The sequence below is a fragment of the Zerene cesonia genome, chromosome 7 (genome assembly GCF_012273895.1).
Source record: "Zerene cesonia ecotype Mississippi chromosome 7, Zerene_cesonia_1.1, whole genome shotgun sequence".
Classification (NCBI taxonomy): domain Eukaryota; kingdom Metazoa; phylum Arthropoda; class Insecta; order Lepidoptera; family Pieridae; genus Zerene; species Zerene cesonia.
The window spans coordinates 8,977,555-8,995,207 of record NC_052108.1 but is presented as its reverse complement, the minus strand read 5'-3'; the positions used below and the strand labels follow the sequence as shown (position 1 = coordinate 8,995,207).

General features: G+C 35.4%; 3 protein-coding genes across 3 annotated transcripts; 2 read left to right on the top strand and 1 right to left on the bottom strand.

The window, feature by feature from the left end:
- Window positions 1-310: 310 nt before the first annotated feature.
- LOC119840796 (actin-related protein 2/3 complex subunit 1A-B) lies at window positions 311-2,323 on the top strand. The gene is made up of 4 exons (XM_038367545.1): window positions 311-451; window positions 541-613; window positions 730-812; window positions 887-2,323. Exons 3-4 carry the CDS (start codon window positions 740-742, stop codon window positions 1,930-1,932), a joined length of 1,119 nt encoding a protein of 372 aa, XP_038223473.1. The 5' UTR covers window positions 311-451; window positions 541-613; window positions 730-739; the 3' UTR covers window positions 1,933-2,323.
- On the bottom strand, window positions 1,946-12,198 carry LOC119840795 (brefeldin A-inhibited guanine nucleotide-exchange protein 1). Its single transcript, XM_038367544.1, has 3 exons — window positions 11,830-12,198; window positions 6,441-11,320; window positions 1,946-2,610 (listed from the first exon to the last, which is right to left on the bottom strand). Exons 1-3 carry the CDS (start codon window positions 11,951-11,953, stop codon window positions 2,470-2,472), a joined length of 5,145 nt encoding a protein of 1,714 aa, XP_038223472.1. The 5' UTR covers window positions 11,954-12,198; the 3' UTR covers window positions 1,946-2,469.
- Window positions 12,199-12,480: 282 nt separating this feature from the next.
- Window positions 12,481-15,811, top strand: LOC119840906 (mitotic checkpoint protein BUB3). The gene is made up of 5 exons (XM_038367682.1): window positions 12,481-12,843; window positions 12,917-13,141; window positions 13,323-13,593; window positions 14,494-14,626; window positions 15,223-15,811. Exons 1-5 carry the CDS (start codon window positions 12,631-12,633, stop codon window positions 15,377-15,379), a joined length of 999 nt encoding a protein of 332 aa, XP_038223610.1. The 5' UTR covers window positions 12,481-12,630; the 3' UTR covers window positions 15,380-15,811.
- The last annotated feature ends 1,842 nt before the right edge of the window (window positions 15,812-17,653 follow it).

The window sequence follows — 17,653 nt, the reverse complement described above, 5'->3', positions numbered from 1 at the left end:
CAGAGCCTATAACATTTCTACAGGGTTATTTTCAAGTTGCTGTAGAAAGGGGCAACAAGTGACCATTTTATAGACTATATGACCCACCTGTCAAATTTGGTTGATACTTTTGTCGTGGGCAAAGAATACTATAATATTACGGCCGTGAGACTTATTTTGAGGAAGATTTTCTTTACGTGCATACCTACTGTACCTTAGTATGGCTACTAGCCCTAAGTTGTCACTTGGCACCGACTGGTTCTTAATCTGTGCTTGGCGATAATCGCTTTTCATATTTAGTAGGTACCGACTACAGACACTATTAATATAACGCATAATAAAATATCCTATGGTCTATGCCCATCTGAAGTATAACTATGCTTTATTGACAATTAATCATCAAACTTCAAAGTCAAGTGAAGTCAAGTTAGAATTTGGTTTGGTTTGGTGCATAATATTTCATAGCCGCTAGGTACTGGAATTTATTGATATTTGTATGCTTTTAAACTGAAGTTTGTCATTATCATGCCGCAAGTTCCTAATATTAATTTATTGTTACAGCACTTCGCGTTGACTGACCAGAGTCCGCGAATAAACAATACCCCACACCCACTTTTTAGTTCTGTGTCAAAAGGTAACTTCTAAATGTAAACAAGTTAATTATTATTCTATCATACTATATAGTTAACAATGTTTCTTAATTTTCATGTTTAACAAGCATAATATACATTCTTCATATATTCTTTTTAGTTCCTGCAAAATGGCTCAAACATTAACTTTCGGTGACTCATGCGCTCCGGTGACTTGTCACGCATGGAATAAAGAGAGAAATCGTGAGTATTCAACCATACAACATAATGTCTGTTTCTCCATCTAGACTTATTCATAATCAATTATTATTTTCCAGAAATTGCATTCTCGCCTAACAACAATGAAGTGCACATTTATCAAAAAGAAGGTAATGATTGGAAGCAAACTGACAATCTTGTGGAGCATGATATGAGAGTAATGGGTATAGATTGGGCACCAAATACCAATAGAATTGTTACTTGTTCGGTAGATCGTAATGCATATGTGTGGACCCAGAACGAGGAGGGGAAGTGGACAACAACTCTGGTCTTGCTTCGTATTAATCGTGCTGCTACTTGCGTAAAATGGTCGCCAATGGAGAACAAGTTTGCAGTGGGCTCTGGTGCCCGTCTGATTTCGATTTGTTACTTTGAAAAAGAAAACAACTGGTGGGTGTCCAAGCATATCAAGAAGCCTATTAGGTCTACTGTGACCACACTGGATTGGCATCCCAATAACATTTTACTGGTTGCTGGGTCCACTGACTTTAAAGTAAGGGTATTTTCCGCATACATCAAGGATATCGAAGACCAACCTGGGCCTAATGTTTGGGGTTCTAAATTACCATTAGGACAACTGTTGGCGGAATTTCCTTCTACTGGAAGTGGTTGGGTTCACTCCGTTTCTTTTTCTGCTGATGGAAATAAAGTCGCTTGGGTTGGACATGATAGCTCAATTAATATTGCCGATGCTGCACAAGGCAAAGCAGTGATTAAACTTAAGACTGAATATTTGCCATTTTTGGGTTGCATTTGGATATCAGACAACTCCTTAGTAGTTGCTGGGCACAGCTGCATTCCATTACTGTACTGCCATGACGGAGATCAAATTAAATTTGTTGCCAAACTAGATAATACTCAGCGCAAAGAGTCCGGTGGACTGTCTGCTATGAAAAAGTTCCAATCGCTCGACCGTCAAGCCAGGATTGAAACAAATGATACATTCCTCGACTCCATTCACCAGAATGCGATAACCTGTATCAATTTATACAAGGGTACTAAGGCAAATGCAAAAAAATTCAGTACTTCAGGCTTAGACGGCCAGCTAGTCATTTGGGATATGGAGTCTCTCGAGAGGTCCATTGAGGGTCTGAAGATTGCTTAATCAAAGACATGCATTTAATTATTATTTTATTATATAATAATAATAATGAATAATATAATCAGTTGCTTGTGAGTTCTGAAATCACTCAAAATGAAAACGGAAAGCTGTGAATAAATAATCACAATCACAGTTTGATCAGTCTAGCCGAAACAATAAGAAGCATTGAAATGAGTGAGTCCAGTCCTCAGACTGTAAGAACATTCAAATATACAGAAATAAACTATAATTTATAGATACAACAGCTATCATTGTTTCATTACTATACAAATAAAATTTTAACTTTGATAATTTATATAAATAAGACATTACGACTACTACACACTATGTATAATAGATCACTTTAATACTACTGAAGTACTGATTGCTGTCATTACAATAAAATTTATTATATTAACGAATCTATTCATTATTCGCGCAACCTTTTCAACCCGACGTGCTGTGACATTTTTAAAGATTGCACCACTAATTTAAACGTTAACAAAGTCATACTTTAACCTAACAAACTATAAGGCCATTTGTAATTAAACGTAAAGCGAGTTATTGCGTGTTAGTTACGATGTTGAAGACGGGACCGATTCGGATGAAAACTCTTCGGAGCACCGAGCGTAGTTCGGGTTTCAGGTCGAAGCAGGTGATCTCACACAGAAGCGGGTAATAACTTGATACATGCGCCGCAAACTGAAAACAAAATTGCAATATAAGTCACACGTAATAGTTTTTAAAACAGAGCTCTCTCAACTTACATTTAAATTTATTCTAAAAAAATCTTACATATTATGTAGGTATTTTTTTTAACTCCGAGTTAAACAATTGAACATTACAGTAAGTTTTACTTCTATTTCTGCCAGCTGTTTACATACAACGCGTGAAGTAGTATAAAGGGGTTTTATTGAAAAAAGTAACTTCATAATAACAAAGACACGAATATATTTTATCATTCCTCCAGTGTATTCCTTTACGTATACCCCGCCATAGGTCACCGTCGACCTCTGGGAATCGATACCCATAAAATTATGTGAAATTAGGTCATTAGGTTCTTAAGTTTATGAGTTTTTTTTTACAAAAATACATATTAGTAAATGAAATATCTATAGGATTAAGATAAAGAAGAATATCTCTATAAATAAATCTAACAAAAAGTATTACAAAATTAAACAGAACCATGAAGAAGACGTGGAAACCGTTGCTACGGTGTTTTCTTTTTGAATGCTATATTTACACCTCGATCGCAAAAACTAATGAATCAATTTTGATGAAACTTGCACTAATCCCTAAGTTGAAGCATACCCAACGCAATTAAAAATCATTTCAACCCGACCTAAAAGATTTGAGTTTGCGTGGACAAACGTACATACATATAAACAAACACACATCCACTTCTTATACTTGGCACACGTGTTAAGACACTGCTATAGATCAATGTTATGATACACAATAAAATGACAACCTCGTTTTTTAAAGTCAGTTTAAACATATGAGTGTGCTATTGTTGGCTGAACATACACGTATTTGTTCAAAGGGATAATTATTTCATCTTAACTGGTTTTCATTTGAGCAAAGCTGCCGAATACCGAATACTTGGATGCCAAATAGTAAATAATGATTATAATGAAATAGTAATAGTTACTATATTAAAAGCTGAAAAAACATACATACATAGGTATGCTTTTAACGATTTTACCTCATAATTCACTTGCTAACACATTGTAATGGGTCAGTGCCAAACATAGGTCGCAAGTTCAAACAAAATACCAACATGTCGAAATATTACCTACGCTATTCTTCATAATAACTTTTATATTATTGACGGAGTTGATTTTCAAATCCATTCAACGTGTGCTGGGTATATAAAAGAGCATCAATGTATAATTCAAGATCGAAGTATAGTAGCTTGAAACGCGTTTTATGAAACAATATTATCGCGAGCCGCTATTGGATGTGTGTACTGATTAAAAAACATTCTTTTACAATATATTTAACAATAGCAAAAAATGTATGTAATACAGATAAGCGAAGAATTATTTTCGGATACATTAAAGATACATATATTAATTATTGCCCCATTTTCTTTTTTATGTCATCGTTGGCAATGGAGCTGGTGAGTCGAGTAATGGTAAGCACTACTACTGCCAATGAAGCTTTAGAGAGAGGTAAGCTCGTTTGCAGACCTTTCGCCTCTACAAACGTATTGCCCACTTCAAATGGGAAGGGATGAAGAAAGGACAAGAGAATTCCTTTATTCTATTCTTGGAAGGGAAAGGATACGACTCGAATTTATTTTACTCAATTTACAATTATTTGTTAACGAAACTGAAGTAATTAATTCCTTATCTATAGAATCACACAATTGTTTATTATTTTCCACATGACTGAACTGAACAAAGCCATCACGCGACATTAGCCACGAGAACGAGATTTTTCATTGAAAATGAATAGAAGTCAGGGACGCAATTGATAACTGCATTGGTTGTAAAGACTTGCCTTACAACTTTTTTAATTTATAAATCGATAGATGAAACCCCATTCAAGTGTTTTGAAAAAGAAAATTATTTTACAAAAACAAAATAAATCTAAGTAAGATTCTGCCATCGTCTAGCTAGATTTCTATCCGTACTTGATAATAATTAATGAAGCATGCACCATTATCAACAAAGTATAAAATACTGACTATTAATGCCTCTCCATGTATTAAAATCGATGTATGTATTCACGATGAATTCAGTCAATCTGTGCCCAATATTTATACCGTTATCCCACACATTCCAGTAGTTTGAGACCAAAAAAGTATCGAATTCATTACACTCATCAAATATGTATAGTCTAATCATGTAAGCACATGCACGGATGTCCAAACGTCCATTTTACATAACAATAGAATGTGATTGAATGGTGTCTTTCCACTCGGAAGTATATACATACATAAATAAAACAAAACAAAATATTATTATCTACGCATTCTTGTTTTAGGACAGACATTAAGAATTCTAATTAATTTCAACTAGAGAAAGCCTATATATATAGACTTAGCAAAAGCGAAATGGGGATTCTCTGTTAGAGACATGAAAACTTTTGGTATTGGTATATATTTGGTATTAACTTTATTATGTGTTACGAATTGAATCTTTTGTTTATTTTCTGTGTTTGTTTGTTATTTAAGTAATTTACTAATCGATTTCTCTAATATGAATCAATTTAAAAATTACAACACCAAAAGTATAAATACGCAAATTATACATATAATTTCCTTCTTAATTGGCCATTTAGATACACATAAGTTAAATATACCAGAATTAATTTATTTATCCTATCCATCTAATTAACATTAATTACTTATCAAAAATTCCCCGTGTACAAAGAAATGAAAACAATCTGTAGCAATCAGAAGAGTATCGCTGAAGTATTTACGTTTTCATGTGGGTACAATAAATGATATCGTACATCTTATCATTTATCAGTAACACGGTCAACTTATATTACTTTTCCTAATGGTTGCATGTTGCGACAATTGTAAATTATAATCTGTGGCGTATCCGTAAACCAATATGATACGTGACTGGGAAAACATAATCTAATACACTTTACAGGATAATGCAGTGTATATTATAGGTGTACTAACGGTGCCCCGCGTTTTTCCCATATACTACATGATATTATATAGCCTACAGAATACCTCAATATATGGGCTATCTAACACTGACAGAATTTTTCAAGTCAGATCAGTAGTTCCTGAGATAAGCGCGATCAAACAAACTCTTTAGGTTAAAATATTTGTACAGATACGTAGGTATATTACAACTGCAGGTTGCTATTAATCACATGTAATATCTAAGTGTTTTATTTTGTCGTTGTCTATGCTATTTGCTAAGGTGACCTTGGTAAGGACAATAATAATCGTCACGAACGTGGCTGAATAATTCATGTGAGAACTTCTTAAATGGAAGTATTGATTTTGTTGCAGAATAACTAGATTTCATTAATTATCTTACTGATAATTTATTTTGGTTGCTAATTAATACTCAAAATGCAAAAGTCCGCCAATATGCCTGAATCGATTTGTATTATGTTATAAATTTTAACAGAGACAAAATTATAAATTGCTGAGTAGAGATGGATGGGTAGGTAATATATGTTTCGAAAAGAAAATTAACATTGATATGAATTATTATGACCGTGAACGAAAATGTCTCTCGAGAGACCGTAACCATTAATCCCGCATACATTGTATGTTACCTAGAAATAAACTTATATATATATTGATAATTCGCGGTAGTTGAAATGCATTTATAGTTACTTTATGTATCCAATGTACCGAAAAATGGGTTACATTACTTGATTACCTACCAAAACTTAATATTGTCAATTTGGTTCTTATTCCATTGTTTTATGTGATGGTTCTATGCACAATAATAATCAAATAGTAAAAAAAATGTAATTGGCAATTTGTCTGCCAGTATCATAATACAAAACGGGGCGCTTTTTTAATGTATTAAATAAAAAAAAGTACTTACTCTATCATCGGGCATCTTCAATATCCGGGTCAGTATGAGAAGCAGTATGGAGGTCCACGCGTCGCGGTGGGCTTCATTATTCAATCCCGCAAAGTATTCGAGGGCTTCACAGCAAATAGTTATAAGGCTTTTCTGTACAGCCGGCCAGTGACTTCGCCGAGAATCGTCGCCATACATTTTAAATAGTATCCGCAATACGCACGCCAATGACTGCGTCTCCTGTTTCAGCATATTGGGTTTCACGGATCCCTTGAAGTTGGCTTTCCACAACACATTTCTTTGCGCATTATTCGTATTGAATGTCTTGGCGAATCGATGACTGCACATTAAACATTCGACGAGCCGCAGCAAGTGCGGTGAGCTCAGAAGCCTGTACATGCCTTGTTCTTCACGCTGACATTCCTGTTCGGTTCCAGGGTGACCCCCGGTTAACTCAGCAGCTGCTAGAGCTAATGTTTCCGCGTCTTCCTTTCTCGATGTTGCAGGGTAGAACACTATATTGTCGATTGTCTGAATCAGTTCTAATTGGACAACGCATTTAATCAAAAGACTGTTAAATATCCGATTTGAAGATTTAATTTCATCACCACCTTGAGGTTTCTTCAAAATGCCATGACGTACGTTGGTTACTTCGCCATCCTCATTTTCTTCCGGTTTCCAAGTAAGTAAAGTAGTGGGAAGAGTACTGTTGAATATATCCAACATAATTTGACAGGTCTTGCTCCAAGTGTCTTCGTTAAACTTTGTTCCGTTCGATATGACTAGGTTTTCCAAACAATTCGTACCAGATCTAGCGAGTTGTTCGTTATCTTGTTGCACGCACCAGTGCAATTGTGCATACAGCTGCTCTAGTAAAAGAGAGCCAAGAATGTCAAAATATTGCGTAAAGACGTCTACTATTGCATACAACGCGTGATTGCATGTTGTAGTCATCCATTCGTTTTTCTCTAGTTGGTGTTCTGGCAACTTCATGTTGTCGAATATTCTAAATAATATATTAAATAAATCTCTCCACCAGTGGGGACGGAATGATTCACCGTGCGTTTTTATAATCTCAAACAGCACTGTTAAACCTCGAGTGCGTACATCTAATTTACAACGACTAACGACGCACGATAAGGAGAATAATAGAGGGAACCATCCTCTTAACCAAACTCTATCCTCTTCTGGCGCGCCAGGCTCTCCTTCAAGACCAGCGTGTTCGGCGAACAATTGTGGCGAGGTACCAACTGCCGTCGCACATGATCTGACTAGTCTTATTGCTTCCATCGACGTGTCGGGGAATTTAGCGTTACACGCGAATTCTGATAAGCATTTAACTGCATCTTGGAATGAATCTATCATAGCTGGGAATTGCTTTTCGTACAGGTCTGTTATAATTTTCCCAGTTGTCTGGAATGCTAAATCAACAATCGCTTCGTCCTGATCACTAGCAGCTAAATGAAATACTGAAAATATATTTTTCCATCCAGATTTTATATTTGGTGCTTGAGAATTTACCATTTGAGCAATACAGCGCACTACCATATCCCTGATTGTTGGGGAGCTGTTTTTCTTCATAATGTGCTCAAAAGGACGCAAAAAGTCTTTTTGGAATTTGAAATTCGCGAATTCACCTTTCTCAATGAATTTCATTGATAACTGACGCAAAGAATCTACTGCGAAGAACGCTATGTCTTCATTACCACTGCAGCCAACTTTATTAAAATGATCTCCAAGAACTTGCCAAATACGAGACCACTGTAGCCTAATGCGCCCCATGTTGTAATACGATATCTCAACGATCTTTTGTAGGGAAAACATTCGAGGATTTGAGGGATGACTTAATTCATCAAGTGACACCTGACACAGGGCTTTTACGAAGTCAACAATGGCGTCACCGTCTAATCTTGTTGATCCCGTGAAAATTCTATCAACAGCGACTACAACGCTCTGTGAACTAGTTTCTCCAATATGTTCTTTAACACTAGGATCAAGAGCCATAAGGCTGAACTTCAAAGAATCGGGTTGAGGTTTAATTCCAGATCCTGATAGGAATTGAGGTCGCACTCCAGTACCAATCAGCTGTGCCAATTCTAATTGAGAAATACACTTTACAACATCTAACCAACTAGATCCCAGGTAGTTACCATCAGTGTGTGCTACAGTTATAAGCGTTTTAATTGTGTCAATATTCTTCGCTTTCATCTCTGTGATTGGCGAGTTTGCAGTGAGAAGCGTGAATCGAGCCAACGCTTGTACGTAAGCATCTCTTTCGAGAGACATATGGAAAATGCACGCAATTCGAATCGCGCACCTTATTCCATCTAAACAAAGTGACGCTATCTCAGGGTCGTCACAATCTTGCAATCCTACCGAAAAAGCAGCTAGGAATGGTGTCCATGCCATTTTGAACATAGGGCGCACATGTTCTACGTGTTTCGCTGTTGTAAATGGCGTTTGAACATGTGAAACGGATTCCATCAAGTTTTTTGCTGCAGTTGAAATTTGTTCCATCTCCATATTCCATATAAATTTGCGCTTCTTCTCATTAGAAATCATATGTTTACCAGGTTTAGATGTATTCTTCATTTTAATCTCATGCCCAGCGATTTCGTCATAAATTTGTGACAAGTATTCGCGGGGTAGGTCATTGTTGTCACTTATTCCACTGTTTAACTTGATGTATTGTTCCTTTGTCATTTTGTTCTTTACTTGCGGAGAATGCAAATCAGTAGTCAGCATTATAATGGAAAATGCTAATACATAAACAGTGTCTGCGCTCGTGAATAAAGTATTTGTTGGATTACATTCACAATAGCGAGCAGCAAATTTCTCCATAAGTCTATCGATTTTTTGGGCTTCACCGGGCAATCTGAATCCTTCTAGGAAATGACGTAGAGCTGCTACAATGTCCATATTTGCAAAATTCATAGAGTCCACATATGCATACATAACTTCCTTGGAATGATCATCATTTTCGCCTAAATATTCACCGACAAATGTTTTGTCGAGTCTCTCATCTGTTAGCAGCCATTCTGCTATTTCTTTAGTAGATGTTCCAAGTAAGTTTTGTTCTTGCAGGAAGGCAACACCCTTCTTAGGTTTTCTGTTAAACAAATCAATTCCAGTTTCCCATACTTCCTTCTGTTGCTTTAATACTTCGAATTGTTCAGGTGAGTCCAGAGTTTCTCTGTTGCCAATATTGCTAGATCCTGTAGAGACAAGACTTACACTTGAGCCTCCATGAGATTTAATGCTATGGTGATCTAATTCTTCTTTAACAGTTCTCTCTCCCAGGGTAGTTTGCATATTTGGATTGATATACAATTCTTTACTCCATTCTACCATACATTTCAAAATTGATACAAGGCACTCAAGTCCTCGAATTCTCATTGATTTTTCTTGATTTGGTGTGGCTCCCAGTTCCAAAGCTTGCCTTCCTTGGGCAATCTTAGAGACATCATTAACAAGTCTTTGAAATAGATTTGCTGCTGATAAATCACAATCATAGTTAACATAAATGTCAACAACACTTTGAGCATCTCCACATATTCTTGTTAGAGCTTGAATAACCATCCACTTATGCTCAAATGTAGAGCTTGATGTCTCTAGAATATTCATGAAAATCTCTTTAAAGAAAACTTCAATTTGCTTCTTAAGATGAACTTTGAAGTTTTGCAGTAAAGCCAAGAAAATGGCCAGAGAAAGCTCAAATACTTCAGGGACAGAGCTGACTCCATTCTTTGATAGTGCTACACAAAGATATTGTTTTATAGCTGTTATAAACATCTCATTATTTCTGAAAACGGGTCCAGCATTTTGGAGAATTGAAAGAAGAAGATGCAGAGAGAGAATTTTAGATCTTAGCTCATGAGATTTTGGGTCTGGAGTGCCTTCGGGTAAGGGTTTCATAGATAGCTTACATAGAGCTCTGAATACTAAGAAAGCATCTTTTTGTAAGACATGTGTGAACTTTGCAGTAACTGAATTATCATTTTCAGATACGACATCAACACTTTCTTGTGATGGTATCCTTGGAATGCTTGTTTCATTTGGTATCTGGCTATTACTTTCATGTGATATACTACTTGTATCTTGGGAATCTGATGGATTTTCATTGTTATCAGGTACATTGTCAACATTTTCCTCAGCAGACTTCTTCGAAGCAATAGAAATTGCATTATCTATCACTGAATCTACAATCTGCCTGGCAATTAATTTTGCTTCTAAAACTTCATCAACAACTTCATCTTTATTTGGTAATATTTCTTTGTTCTCTTCACTTGTATTATTATTCGACTGATCATCCGTAACAACATTTCCATTAGGCACTTTATGGTATAACTCAGGATTGTGTGTTGTTTGAGAATCATTTTCCAAAGCTTGATTTTCCATTTTTGTAAAAATAACATTAAGCATTTGTGTAAGTGTAGCTCTGGCAGTAGTCTGATTAATAAGATTTTTGCTAGCCAAATAAATATTGTAGCATGTTCTAACTGCGAGCAGGACGGTTCCTTCATGGACCTCAACATGTTGGCTTGTGATTACAGTGAGAAGTGCTTTGATGATCTGGAGTTGGACTCCCTCATCAGTTTGGGGTCCATTAAAGCAGCTGCATATTGTCTCTACTATTCTATCAATGAGAAGTTTTCTGGGTGTAGTAGAATCTGGAATATTCCCTGTTAAGTGGCCATATGCTATAAGTTTTTGAAGGCAGTCCAGAGCAGTTACCACTATCCTGGACGCTTTGCTCTGACATGCCAGTTCAAATGGTAGAAAATACTTTTCTGCTGTGATAATATTTGAAGCATCATTTTTTGGTAAAGGCAATGTGCCTGATGTGGGACTTTCAGATGTTTCAGTTTGTCCTCCATTCTTTAATTCTGCTTTAATTTCCTCTGTAACAAAAGATACAGCATAAGAATGAATATTATTAATATCAAATATTCCAATTTCAAATATTTTGCTGTTTCACACTTTCATAGTTTTTAAATAAGTAAAATTGTTTATTATGAATCATTGAACTGTTTATAATCAGATAAAATATTCAATATGAATAAAGAAGCCACAAGTGTAATGTTGTTATGAAGATTATGTTAAATTTGAAAATCATTACTTAATTACTTTTATATTGCAAAACTCTTTTGAACTTTTCAATAAAACTTTTTTAATAGTTTGTTGCTATATCATTGAACTTAATGGTGTATAATTAAGACTTATTGTGAAATTCTGATAAGATTAGAACAAGTATATCCCCTCTTTTATATTCAAGGTCAATTTTACACTCACTTTTATCCACTTTAACAAAATAGGAATAATTTCGTGATTAATTTAATTAACAATTGCAAATGCATATAAATCTACCTATTTTATAGTTTTATTATCTGTAATGCGTCAAAACACTTACCTAGCGCAACTTCGCATGATTTCTTGAGCTGGCTATGATAGGACCGTTTTATGTCCTTATCGGCCAGAATTTTTTCCAAAGCCCTGACTATAAACATTTCTTTAGTCTTGAGGTTGGTTTGCATCGTTATTGCAATAATCACTCCATTCGTTCTAGTCGGAGTCGAGTAAGACTATACAGGTTTCTTATTCATTTAAAATACTTTTCAAAGAGGCACTGGTTTATTGTATGAAAATTTCACAGTAACATTGAATAACACTATGACAGTAATACGGCAACATCACAAACTATGCAATTAAAATTTTACGCGATTCCATTTCAGCAAACTGCTAAGTACGATCTATATTTCACTTCACTTCACACCTCATCACAAACATGTCAAAAATTTTATGATGCGTTCGTATGTCGCTTATATGCATAGTCTATGGTAAGTATCAAGATTTTAGTTTGTGCTAATTGATTTAATAATGTAAAATATTAATAGTGCATATTTGATTTACTAACTTAATGTTGTTTATTTTTTTATATATAACAAACCCTAAAACAATGCTCTAAAATTATTTACCTATTGAAAGTAATACCTTTAACTTGATGATGAAAAAAATGGCAATCTAACAACTGGCAACACTATTGTAAGTGTCAAATGTCAGAAAATGTTATTTTCAGACTTCAGGTCGCACTTACAAAAAGGATTTCTTGCAGTGATTGAATTCGTTACAGCATTTTGAAATACAATCAACGAAAGCAAGATTTTTAGTTTCTTCAGTTGGTTTATTAATAGTTAACAAAATTGCTTCCACAATGACAGTTACGCGGGTTGCGGAATCCCGCACAGAATTTAAGTTAAAAAGTCTTCCTGAGGACGCTATATCAAGTGTTAAGTTTGCGCCAAAATCTAACCAGTATCTTTTAGTGTCCTCTTGGGATTGTTCAGTGAGACTTTATGATGTGTCTGCTAATATTGAAAGACACAAATACACCCATGAGTTGCCTGTTCTCGATGTTTGTTTCAGGGTAAGGTAACCGTGTTATTTTGTAACCTATTATTTATCTAAACATGTTAATATTAATCGTGTTGCTATTGCAGGATGCAGTCCACTCATATAGTGGTGGTTTGGATCAGACGCTTAAAATGTATGACTTGAATGCAAGTACTGAAACTATATTAGGAGATCACAAGGGCGCAATACGTTGCGTGGAATTCGCTAGTGAAGTGAATGCAGTGTTGACTGGCAGTTGGGATGGAACGGTCAAAATGTGGGATAGCAGAGTGCCAAACTGTGTGGGGACATACAATCAAGGCAATGAAAGGGTCAGTTTCTATAAGACATATTGTTACAATAAATCATTTGTGAAATATCTAAATTATTTTACAGGCTGTTATAAAAATTGAACCAATAAATCTTTATTTCATTGATCTGTTAAATATGCTATAATTTTAACCTTTTCTTCTGAATCAATCAATTAATTCTACTTTCTGTATTTAAATACAGGTGTACACAATGAGTATTGTAGGTGAGAAGTTTGTAGTTGGTACATCAGGACGCAAGATATTTGTCTGGGATGTTCGTAACATGGGTCATGTGAACCAGAGGAGGGAATCGTCTCTCAAATACCAGACTCGATGCATAAGAGTCTTCCCAAATAAGCAGGGGTATGTGCTGAGCTCCATTGAGGGCAGAGTGGCTGTAGAATATCTGGACAGTAACCCCGAAGTGCAGAAGAAAAAGTACGCCTTCAAATGCCACAGGATAAAAGACGGAGGTTTGCTGCTTGTTCTTGTTTATTTCTAAAGGTCTAACTGGAAGACCATGACTTGCTTTTATGGATAGATACTTTGAAACATAAAGTTTTATGTGTGTCATGTAAGAAATTTTTATATGATTTACCTATACAATAATAAATCCCCTTCATAGATATGTATGTAATGTAATGGTAAGTTGAGGACAAATAAGAAGGATTTAAAAAAGAAATTCATATTTTTATTTTTTCTCTACTCACCATTGTAAGTCTATTAACCTGATTACCTTTTGCCCCTGTTGGACTTGGAAGAGATCACTACTAAGGCTGCCAAATGACATTTTATATTGCATAGTAATCTCAAACTCAAACTCAAATTTTATTTACATATAAATGTATGAAACATTTATATGAAAATAAAAATTAAATATCAATATAAAAAGCAGTGGTGGCTCAGTGGTGAGAACCTCGGACTTCAAAATCGATGAGTCTAAGTGAGAGCAGGAAATAAATTGATTTTTCAATTTATCTGCGCATGTAGATAACATCACCACTGCTTAAAACGGTGAAGGAAAACATCGTGAGGAAACCGGCATGTCTGAGAATCAAAAGTTCGACGACATGTGACATCTGCCAACCCGCACTTGGCCAGCGTGGTGGATTATGGCCTGAACCCCTCATAGGAGGCCTGTGTCCCAGCAGTGGGAACATGTAAGGGCTGATGATGATGATGATGAAAAATTAAATATAATATAGAATTGTCTGCATTTGTTTTGCATGTGCAATGAAAGGGTTATTAATTAATTACACACATATATAAAAATCTAATCTATGACTTAATAATTATTTGTAAAATCATTGCCAGTACATATCAAAATATTTATTAATAGCATGCAATAAAACATCTGATGTTCAATCTTTCAGGTGTGGAAAAAATATATCCCGTGAATGCAATCAGTTTCCATTCGGTGTACAACACATTTGCAACGGGAGGCTCTGACGGCTACGTGAACATTTGGGATGGATTCAACAAGAAGAGGCTCTGCCAGTTCCACAGGTATTATGTTTATATCATTTTGTTAATGGTAATTGCACACAAGAACTTGAGTCTATTTTATTCTGGAAGCACTAGCACAGAATATGTACTAGTTTATTATTTAAATGATTCAAATGTCAAATTCTTTTGTTAAAGATTTATTTGATCGCTAATAGCAGTAAGATGTATGTATAATAAATAGTATAGTCATATAATGGTAGTTTTGGCGTGTAGACTTTATACAAAAAAGTATTATTCATTGATTGCACAAAATAATATAGAATTAGGCATATAGGTACAAGTTAAATTATATTTAAAGCTTCAGTTATTGATCACAATGTTTGTATTTCTATGAAAAATGTGAAGTGTGTGACTATTATTACCAAGTGTTTCTTTTAGTACTTCTGTCAAACTCCTGTGGTTACATGTTGCAGCTGTGGAAGTTAGTAATTTATGACAAGTTTGCTTACATTTTTATCGCGATTAGTTCAGCATACAAAATTAGTTCTTACTGCATAAATAGCTCATTATAAAGTGTCCATCTCAATATGAACATTGGAATGTAAATTTGTCTCATTAAAAGTCACCTCTTGAAATTGTTTTCTTATGTTTTGCAGGTACAACACAGCAGTGTCGTCGCTCAGCTTCTCGCACGACGGGTCGGCGCTGGCGATCGCCTGTTCGCAGCTGGACGAGACTCAGATAGAGGAGCCCAAGCCCGAAGATATCATCTACATCAGATACGTGACGGACCAAGAGACGAAACCCAAATGAGTGACTCGCCCGTAGATTGATTAGTTGTGATATTGTTTGTGTTATGTTGCAAGTGTTATTTTGGAATAATCGTTTTGCTAAACCTGTCTAGGGGAGTTACTATGATGTCTTAAGGCAAGAGTAATTGCTGTGAGAGAAAAAGACAGTGGTATAGGTTGCTACCTGAATATTGTGACGTGTTAAAGATAGATGATTTATATAGATCGTCTTTTTCCAGCACTGGAGTTAGTATTGCTTTAAGACGTCACGGTAATCCTTTCATCAGTTTGGAAGGATTTCCATGAAAGATCTGAACAAATCGCGCTTTTTAATTTAACAATATCACTAACTAAGAAATTCTACCGGGACGCAGAGAAATGTTTAGCCTTAATATAATATTAAGTATTGTACTGATAAGTTTGGAAATAAATCTAATTTTAAACTTGTTTTATACTCTTTTGGCCTGTGTCTCCCTGGTGTAGTTATTTCGTAATTTTATGTTTGTTTATTTATACTATTATATAGTAAGACAGTATGGTCATTTTGATAGATTTGTCAATTTTATTGTTTGATCGTTCGGTTATAAATAAAAACTTGGTACACAATCACATGAAAAAATTAACTAAATCTGTGATTGTCAAAATTCAAACAAACGTTATACAAAATCAATCTTATTTATAATGCATTAAGTTTCAAAAAAATACATATGAAATAAAGACGTTGGTAACGCCAATATTATTAAAATGGTGAATTAAAATTAAATATTTATTATTTTGTGGTGTCATCAAACTACCCTCCTTACATGCGAGCACAACCAATCACCGCACGCTTTTAATGCAACCGCAACGTCCCTATTGGACGTAGTGACTCATATACGTCACACAGTCTGCATCGATCTTCCGTGACGATCGGATCTCAATAACCGCCGGAGTGCCTTCACGAGGCCTCTAGATATTTCGTGCATAATTCGCATACCGCCGGAGAGCCTTTATGAGGCTTTCTTGTCACCGCATCAATCGAAGAGATCTTTCCTAAAGATCGTAACCCGCAACCGCCGGAGAACCTCCACGAGGTTCTCTAGATATCTCAGGCATTGTGCTAGTGTAACCGCTTTCCCATTTGGTCGCGCTGAACGGATCTGGTCTGCCTGGCCCGAGCTGGAGGACCCTTGACCGCGTGGTGCTGTGCCGCGTGCTTGCTTGGACGCTACTCCCTCAGACGAGGTAAGTGCCGTGTGTTCCCGTCTTTCCCTTTTTCGCTACCCCACGTAGATTAAGTTTTACAGTCCTCTTAATATCGAAAATAATACATATTGGCGCGACCATCGTGTGATACCTTCGAACCGTATAACCATATTGTGGTACCTACGAACTTTATTACCGCATATGTCCAACTGGATAATCCAACCGCCCTTGTTAGGTTACTCCGTTGGCCCTAATAAGTCATTTAATAATATATTCATTGTGAAATACTATAACATACCGCGTAGACCGACATTGCGTCATCTACTTTTATTCGCATAAATATACTTTATTTCCGCCCGTGACATTAAGTTACGTGTTTATTATAATAATAATAATTAGAAAAAACAATTTTCAACTAGTTTACCCATATTTATGACGTTAAAAACATCATAAATCGAATATATATCGTCATATTTTTCTACCCGCAATCGAAATTTATATTGTTACCTAGGACATTCCGTAATCCGCCATTATAATCCGACCATAATTACGTACTCAATTCTTAGCGCTGTGTCACTGACTTACTTTATTTAGTCGTATTACTTGTTATTGTTACTTGTTATAACATTTTAACTTTGAATACAAACACATTTGTTGTTAAAAATGCCGCCTAAGAAAAATACTAAACTTAACTTAAAAATCTAAACTTATGTACTTAAATGTTGTGAGAAAATAAACTCTTTTTTATTTTATTTTTATTATACTAAGTTAGCTGATAGTGATGCTTCGGATTTTAATGATTCGGAAGATATACATGATTCTCAGTTATCTATGTTATTAGCTAAACGCGAAATTGTATTCGAAATGGTGCAAAAAATTTATGATTTATCTTTAAATATTCAAAACAACGCCGCGCTGATGGAAAGTTTCCTTGACGAGTACGCGCAGATAGAATCATATCGCGATGATTTTAAACAATATTTAGATGAATATAATACTCGCTTATTATCATTAACTCCTACCGCGAAACCTAATTATAAAAGCCTCGTCGCATTCGAGTCTTTATATAGCAGGATTAAACGAATGAAATCTCAATATTCGCAACCAAGTC

Bases quoted from the DNA above. Each gene is read 5' to 3' on its own strand.
- LOC119840795 (XM_038367544.1), bottom strand. From the start codon at position 11,953: ATGCAAACCAACCTCAAGACTAAAGAAATGTTTATAGTCAGGGCTTTG. The intron at 11,321-11,829 runs GTAAGTGTTTTG...CTTTTGTTACAG, and splicing joins ATCATGCGAAGTTGCGCTAG to AGGAAATTAAAGCAGAATTA. The intron at 2,611-6,440 runs GTAAGTACTTTT...TTTTGTTTTCAG, and splicing joins TGAAGATGCCCGATGATAGA to TTTGCGGCGCATGTATCAAG.
- LOC119840796 (XM_038367545.1), top strand. From the start codon at position 740: ATGGCTCAAACATTAACTTTCGGTGACTCATGCGCTCCGGTGACTTGT. The intron at 813-886 runs GTGAGTATTCAA...ATTATTTTCCAG, and splicing joins ATGGAATAAAGAGAGAAATC to AAATTGCATTCTCGCCTAAC.
- LOC119840906 (XM_038367682.1), top strand. From the start codon at position 12,631: ATGACAGTTACGCGGGTTGCGGAATCCCGCACAGAATTTAAGTTAAAA. The intron at 13,594-14,493 runs GTTTGCTGCTTG...TCAATCTTTCAG, and splicing joins CCACAGGATAAAAGACGGAG to GTGTGGAAAAAATATATCCC. The intron at 14,627-15,222 runs GTATTATGTTTA...TATGTTTTGCAG, and splicing joins AGGCTCTGCCAGTTCCACAG to GTACAACACAGCAGTGTCGT.